Genomic DNA, 7,707 nt, shown 5'->3' on the forward strand with positions numbered 1-7,707 from the left:
TCTTGATTAATTGTTTTTGAAAAAAGAAAAATTTACCTCTCTGTAATTTCTCAATGAGCGTTGATTTCCGCTCTGACTTACCGAATTAAACAAATAATTGGAATTAAGAAGTCGAATTTTGAATTCGAGTTTTTTGACAAGTACAAGAAATTAAAAGTCATGGTCATGGTCTGTGTAAATTTGGTAGTAACAGCCGCATCGAGGACAGGGCAAAGCTTCCATGACCTTGATCGGCATGGAGGAAATTCCAAATGAGTTTCCTAGATGGTGACTTTTCGCATCTCTACCCACAACTTGCTTCATACGTAAACGACAAGGGGATCCTACTAGTTGAGCACTGCCATCAACCACGATAATTGTAGTTTAGATTCATTCATTGGCTAAGAAGGAAGATAGCGACTCTAGCTTAAATAACTTAAATATCAAACCAGAATTATCCAAACCTGAAAAATGACCCCACCACTGTTCCACCCAATTACCAGCTTTAGGCGGAGAGCAATAAAAGACTAAAAAGACCAGACAAGTGAAGGGACTGAACTGTAGTTGGGAGAAGCCCAAAAGCTTGCCCGCATGTAGCAAGCGGGCCGGGCCAACAAAAACCTGGCCTTTCTGTTATGGACAAGTGAAAAACAAAAACGAGCAGCCCAAAGATGGATGACTATTTGACCGTGGAGGATTAGATAGACGAATAACTAGTGGCCATGTGGATCTTTCAAGATTATATTCAGATGCTTCTGCATTCTAGTTTTTGAGCACCGTCACAAATTAAATACGTATAGAAAGAACTGAAAATGCAGGGATGTTATGGTGGTGACATAGCTAGTACTCTCAGACTATATTATCTTCACAGTCAACATTGAACAGACATTATGCAGAGACAAAGTGAGAAACCAGCTACAGTTGCAGTAACATCATTAACTAAATACAGACAGGCAATGACATGGCGCAACTCCAGCTATTCATCTCTAGAAGCAGGATCGATTCCGGTTGATGGGCTATCAGCAAAATACTCCTGGTGCTTCACATTCACTCCATACTGCTCATTCAAAGAACACGACAATTATTTCTAGATACAAATAAAAAATGATTCGAGAAATTGATAGTATTAGTCGTTGAAGACATAAACAAAAGGCTTGAGCAATGTTTAAACATCTGACAATCCACCAAACGCTTCTCAAGCATAAAGATTGACGGGACACATTCTTCTATTTCTCAAGGAAATTAATCCACTCAGGTGTATGCCTTAGCAGCTACAAGATGTATTTCTCATCAAAATCTTAGACAATCTAATGTTGTAAAACAAATAAATGCCTTGCTTCTGCTTAAACCTCTGCTCACAATGAATCAAAACAATAAGCTCTTATAGAAGATAAACAGGGATCAAATTTGTGCAGTCTATGATTGACTAAAAAGTATATTTTTTTTTTCTACATACATACTTGACTCACTCCACTAGGATTAAATTAATTAAAAAACCATTCATGTTACACAAAAGCCAGAAGTTGCTTCCACATTGCTGACTAGAGATGTAAACCAAAAATATTTCAAATCTTAACCACTCCTTCAAAGAAGTTTCAATGCATAAAAACATCAGTGGTCAATTCCTTACCATAGAGTTCTTTCTCTGCATGTTGATTTCTCATAAGAAGAGAATATATTAACAATCAGAATCAATCTAATGAGAAATTGAAGTTCCCTTCAAGGAGCTACTTAGTGCTAGACGCTTAAACATAATGATGTAGCATGTACTAAAGAATCCTCCACTCAACTTAAGACGTAAGGAAATATAGAAAGAGGGGCAATATAGAAATTAAAATGCCTACCTCACGCAATGACTTTGAGAGGTCCTCCATTGTCAAGATTAGGCGCTTATCCTGTTCCAACAAGAAAGTCAGACAAGCCAAAAAGGGCTAAGAAACTTTAAGAACAAACATGAATAGATCACCTTTTGCTGCTTGTCCCTTTTGTCTTTGATGACTGAAGCCTGCCTTGCCTTGCAATGCCTACATTACGAGTAAAATATCATAACCAAACGTACTAACTTAAACATGAGCAAATCCAAACTGAAACTACTAAAACCTTTACTTATTTCTTTAATATCTCTCTTTCACCTAAAGAAATAACCGACAAATGCACATAAACTGACAACTTTAATACTTAATCCTTCTCCTAACAGTCCTAGGCATTTCACAGCTTCTATGAAAATACTCCCAAACTGACAAAACAGCCTTGAAATTTCTGTAACATAATTTTGTTCATTCTTGAATAAAACACAAAGGGAGGAAGGGTTAAAAAGTTGTTGGTGTCATACTGAAGTGCATCACTTGCAACCTCTGCAACAAACTTCTGAGTAGCAACAGCTACAAGCCTTATTCTGCAAAAGCACAACAAAAGTCAAAAACACAATCATAGATAAACGGAAAAGAACATTGAAAGGTAAGGCTCAGGCCATGAGTTAAATCAGAAAATACTCTAAAAGAATGCTCAAATCAAAAGGAAATCCCCTGCCACAAACCCCCACCCCTCTTTTTTGACATAGAATGGTAAGCAAAATAATTCAGAAAACAAGCTACCATATAAAAAAAAAAAACAAAGCTTTTCTTGTTTTCTCATTTTATCGAATATAGCAAAGTAATGTCCTGTACCTTTATCTCATTTTCCTCACAAAATAGATAGTAATTAAACCTTTGTTATGTGCCACACAGGGGAAACAGCTTGAATTTTTCATTTTTCGGAACCCTAGAACCAACTTAAAAAAAGATGAGTAACCCTAAGCACAGCTATTAGCGCAGAGTAACATAAATTTTCAAACTTTATCATCTTAAACTAACAAAGAATTAAAGATTAAGTAAATTTTCAAAGAATTGAATTTATTTTCTTCATATTTGCGTTTGGGCAGCCAAAAAGAGGAACAAAAAGAAATCGAAAGAAATAAAAAAAAAAGAGGAGAAATACCTACAATCGAACATCAGGACATTGAACACCACTCTTGGCTAAGTAATGTTCCACCAATTCGTCAGGTATCTGCCACAAATCAATCAAAATGAAGGTTGAAAAACTTGTTAGAAACGTAAATATGGCATACAATTTACAGGAATTCCCTCCTTAAAGGGAGCTTTTTTCTTCCTTTTGAAAGAGATATAAAAAAGATTGATGGAGAAAAAGGGTAAACGAGAACGATACTGTGGGAGTGTATTCCATGAGAGAGGCGAGGAAATCGGAGAGAGCAGTGTCGTCGTCATGCTTCCCGTCGCCGGATTGCGGGTTATGGTTCATTCTCTGATTTTCTTTGCCCCTTTCCCAAAATTGTCTCCTCTCTTCTCTCCGGCTCTAGTCAGCGTGGCTCGCGCTTTTTAATTAAGGTGGTAAACGGGTAGGGTCTCCGGTAGACATCCGAATTCCTTTTAACATCCCAACAAAATGTAACACTATTTGTTAATTATTTAATTTCATTAACTATTTAATTAAATAATTAAAATAATTAAAAATAATATAAAATTTAATTTTATATTTATTAATTGAAAAAAATGGTTAAATGGTAAAAGTTATGCTGAAAGTAAATAGTAAAAGTTTAAATATCATAAATTACAAATTTTTAAAATATTATATATATAATATTAATTTTAAAATATATAATTCGATCAATTTCAAGTTTAAAATATCTTAAGAATGGTAGCCGAAACTCACCTGAACTCAAGTTGAGTATTAAAAACTTTATTCAAATTTGTCTTATGCTCGAATATAAAATATCTGAACCTTCTAAATAAATATTCAACAAATTATCTAAATATTTTAATAAATTTTTATTTTTCTATTTAATTCAATTGAGTTTATATATTATGACACATAATTAGAACATCATAGTTCATCATCTTTCATTATAACACGTGAACATATGTCATATAATATAAAATAAATAATAAATGATATTTTGATTAAGTTAATTTTTAATTATAAATATTTATTTAATTTAAAATAAAAGTATAAAAAATTATATAACACACATAATTAAAGAGTTTTTTTTAAATATATTATCATGAAAAATAAAAAAAACCAAAAACAAATAGGCAGAAACTTAACCGCACGAAGCCTTAAGCTCAGTTGTGGGCTTTTTCGACTATAATAGAACACGCATGACAGCTCCGAGACCCATAGCCTAAGTGAACATGATAAGCTAAGGCTTGACAATGGCAAGTGGCAACTATACTTCAAAGTTTCAGTAGGCCCAAAGTAAAATGTCCCAAGCATTCCTGGAAAATTTTTATTGCATCAGAGGAGTGAACTAATGTTTTCTTGACTAGTTCACTATGTATCACAACTCCAACAGCAACCATTTATAAGAATTTACAATCAGCCAAGATGAACCTTTAACCGCTTGGATATCAACAGCTCTATACTTTGGAACTATAGGAAACAACACAAAATTCAAGTTCAACTAATCTATCTTGACATTTGCCGGCTATAGCGTTGTATTCCATAGATGTCTACAATGCCTGGGGGGAAAACAGGATCAGCTGCCACTCTCACTGCAACCTTTGCGACGGAAGTTACATTAATGGGAGGAGTGAACAGTGGGCCAACAAGTGGAAGCTGGTTCAGTGGTTTTGCATGTTGGAGAACCTGCAGAGATTGAAGAAGCTTGGTCAATGACTTATGAGACCAAGTTCTGTTCCCAGAAATCTAAGCTTAATCACATTACATGCATCATTGGAGTTCAGCTAAGCATAGAACCATTTCCTCCATTGGGCAAAATTTCTTCTCATTCAAGTTGTGATTCTATAAGTTTTTGTTCTTCACAAATTAACTCCTAATATACTAGGATGGATCATTGGACCCCATGCACTTTGCTGTTTGAAATTTCCAGTTTGGTCCAAAGACAAAAGTAACTGAAGACCACATATAAGAGTAAAACAAAAAGAAAAAGTTGAAGCATAGGCATTTACCATTTCCAGTGGAGAGCCAACAACACCTAGAGGTAACTTCACACTTCCAACACTGCGAGTCCCGTAAATGAAGCCAGGCCTCAAAATCACTCCTGAAATAGAAAATGCAAAACTGTAAGTGATAAAGTGATAAAGTGATAAAGTGCAACACTTCCATAACTAAGTTTTTAGTCTACTTCACTCCTGCAAAAAAAAGTGATAAATTCATTTTACTAGCAACTCTACCATTAGCAATAAGCAAGTAAATAAGAAGCAATTAAACGCGAAGTGCAGAATGTTGCACTAATTACAGCAAGTGATTAAGAAAACCCACCTCCATAAGGAAATTTGGTCAGTAACTCAGTCTCAGCAGCTCTCTGTGCCAAACAAGACAAGGAAAAAACAATTTTCCATGAGAGAGAGCAAATAATCAGCAGAAGACTTCTAGAACCATTATTCCACTTACACATCAAAATCAATATTTCCATGTATATGCTAACTTATCCATCTTGTGCAGAACGGTAAGCATAAATACAGACACCTGAACAGATGGCAATCAGGAAACAACAGCAAAGAGAAAGTACCTTTCCCTCATAATATCCTTGCAGTAAATAGTTTGCCAAGCCAAAATCAGCAGCAGAGATATAAATAAATCTTTTCACACCTGCAAGCAAATTTAAACGGCCCATTTAAAAAAAAAAAAAAAACCCTAGGTAACCGACCATAGCTAATGTTACCAGTGGCAAAGGCCAAGAGGAAAATAAAAGTGAAAGAACACAGAATGAAAACACCAACACTCTGTGAACTTTTTTGCTATTTCTTCTCCCTTTTTTTTATTTCTTTTTCTGGCAAAAGTAGTAATTCAAATAGAAAGCAAACAAAATTTTCCATCAGTACACCACCTTCCCCTAAATAGACACTCAATTAGCTATACCTTTCTCTGCAGCAGCTCTGATTGCATTAATGTTTGCAGTCCCATTAATCTTATACATATAAGAATTGGATCCAAAGCCCCCAACACAAGAAATCTAGAAAAATTAAACTTAATTAGCAGGAAAAACCATACAATCAAAGATGTGAGTAAGATTCTAATTAAATCCCAAGTAAACCATGAAATTTTAAAATGAATGCCAAATTAAATTATAAACCAATTGTGCATCGCTTGTGCATGTAAATTTAGTTCAGATTTATTCTTAATTATTAAGACATCTGCAGAGTTAAAGGACTACATACAACAGATGTCACTCCATTCAGAGCTTCCTTCCATGAATCAGATGAAAGAAGGTTTCCTGGAATGGCAAAAACATGTTAGACACATTATAAAATGCCACCAATAAGATCATTACAAGTAAATAAAGAAAAGAAACCTTGATGCCATGTCACATTTTTAGCCCAAGAGTCATGTAAAGATGACCTGCCAGACCTAATTGAAAGAAGCAACCAAATTAAGGAGTTGAAGCAATACAAATAATTGGTGAAAAGGAAAGAGGGAGAGAGCACAGCACAACATATTAGGCATATTTTCACAAACCAATAATGTAAGGTATACCCTAGGCTTTAAAAATTGAACATCATACTACAAAGCATCCACAGAATGACCAGAGCTTATTTGTAGCAACGAACAGAAAGCATATTAGGGGAAAAATGAATAAGCAGCCTTTGGAATACAAATACACGAATAACAACTAAAAGCAGATCCCTTTTAGCAGGCATCTCTACAGTTGCAAACACTTCTGATGATATTTAAACATTTAATTTTAAAACACATTGCAGTCCAACAATCAGAAGTTCCTTATGTACTTTACTTTCTTGCAAGATCACATGGATGCAAACACTGCCAGTTCATCCATTCATCACGAAACCAGACTCACAGGAGAAAGAAAACTTAATTTCAAATAAATTATAATATTATATGAAGAAATTGTGGAAAATAATCAATTGTAGCAAAAATTTTGAGAAAATTTGAATACCTGCTGAGGCTGGCAACAGTCAGACCACGATTCAAAGCTTCCCTGCAGATATGGGAGCCAACAAATCCATTCCCACCCAACACAAGCAGCTGAAATGAATAATACATAAATCAAAATAGAGGCATAAATCATACGGAAAAAGGCAACATTACTTAATTAACAATAGTTTTAACACCTTTTCAGGAGGAGGAGGAGGTACATGTACAGTCTCTGCTTCTTCAACATTAAAAGGGTCATCAACCTTGTCAGACTCTGTTGAAAGAAATCTTCCATTCTTGGACCCACCCACTGCACTGTTTCATGAAAAAGGAGAAGACCCAAAACGAAAATTAACCTTTTCATTTCAAACAGAACAAATCTTTCCTAACATATTAGCCTCATCGGGGAGAATTCGGATTTCAATACATGGCATAATCTACAGGAAGTTACATGAAAATTTATAACAAATCCAAAGAAAGAAAAACAGAATTAAATCTAGTTTCTGCCATTTCATCAATAACGATCGAATTCAAATATGAACATACGAATCAAAGAAACAGAAGAAAAGAATATAAGCCTACTAGAGTCTAGAGAGTGAGAGTCTGGAATGGATCAACCGTAAAGCCATGGAGCTCATTTCAAATTCCTTCTCTTCCTCGATTATTCACCTTTCTCAATGGGAATTTTCTGAAACAAAGATTGCTTGAGAAATTGGAGGTTGGGTTCTTCTTTTCCAGGGAGCCTGGTGTCCTAAGAACTGGAAAAGTCGGTACTAGTCAGAAACGAGAACTGAGCACACACGGCGCGTTATGGTAACGACAGGTACGGTAGCATAT

General features: G+C 35.0%; 2 protein-coding genes across 3 annotated transcripts; both read right to left on the bottom strand.

Moving 5' to 3' along the window:
• Positions 1 to 802: 802 nt before the first annotated feature.
• On the bottom strand, positions 803 to 3,380 carry TAFII15 (TBP-associated factor II 15). The gene is made up of 6 exons (XM_007011581.3): positions 3,184 to 3,380; positions 2,960 to 3,024; positions 2,312 to 2,374; positions 1,946 to 2,003; positions 1,824 to 1,874; positions 803 to 1,036 (listed from the first exon to the last, which is right to left on the bottom strand). The coding sequence occupies exons 1-6, from the start codon at positions 3,274 to 3,276 to the stop codon at positions 956 to 958; spliced, it is 411 nt and encodes a 136-aa protein (XP_007011643.1). The 5' UTR covers positions 3,277 to 3,380; the 3' UTR covers positions 803 to 955.
• Positions 3,381 to 4,231: 851 nt separating this feature from the next.
• Positions 4,232 to 7,707, bottom strand: LOC18587659 (uncharacterized protein At1g32220, chloroplastic). 2 transcript variants are annotated; one of them, XM_018128535.2, is made up of 10 exons: positions 7,453 to 7,707; positions 7,092 to 7,185; positions 6,893 to 6,981; positions 6,290 to 6,345; positions 6,156 to 6,211; positions 5,857 to 5,950; positions 5,507 to 5,586; positions 5,257 to 5,299; positions 4,944 to 5,035; positions 4,232 to 4,620 (listed from the first exon to the last, which is right to left on the bottom strand). In XM_018128535.2, exons 1-10 carry the CDS (start codon positions 7,506 to 7,508, stop codon positions 4,441 to 4,443), a joined length of 840 nt encoding a protein of 279 aa, XP_017984024.1. In that variant the 5' UTR covers positions 7,509 to 7,707; the 3' UTR covers positions 4,232 to 4,440. The 2 variants fall into 2 exon arrangements, with proteins under 2 accessions (XP_017984024.1, XP_017984023.2); XM_018128534.2 differs by having other exon boundaries at positions 7,068 to 7,185; positions 7,453 to 7,704.

Source organism: Theobroma cacao, chromosome 9 (assembly GCF_053813885.1).
Source record: "Theobroma cacao isolate CCN51 chromosome 9, ASM5381388v1, whole genome shotgun sequence".
Taxonomy (NCBI): Eukaryota; Viridiplantae; Streptophyta; class Magnoliopsida; order Malvales; family Malvaceae; genus Theobroma; species Theobroma cacao.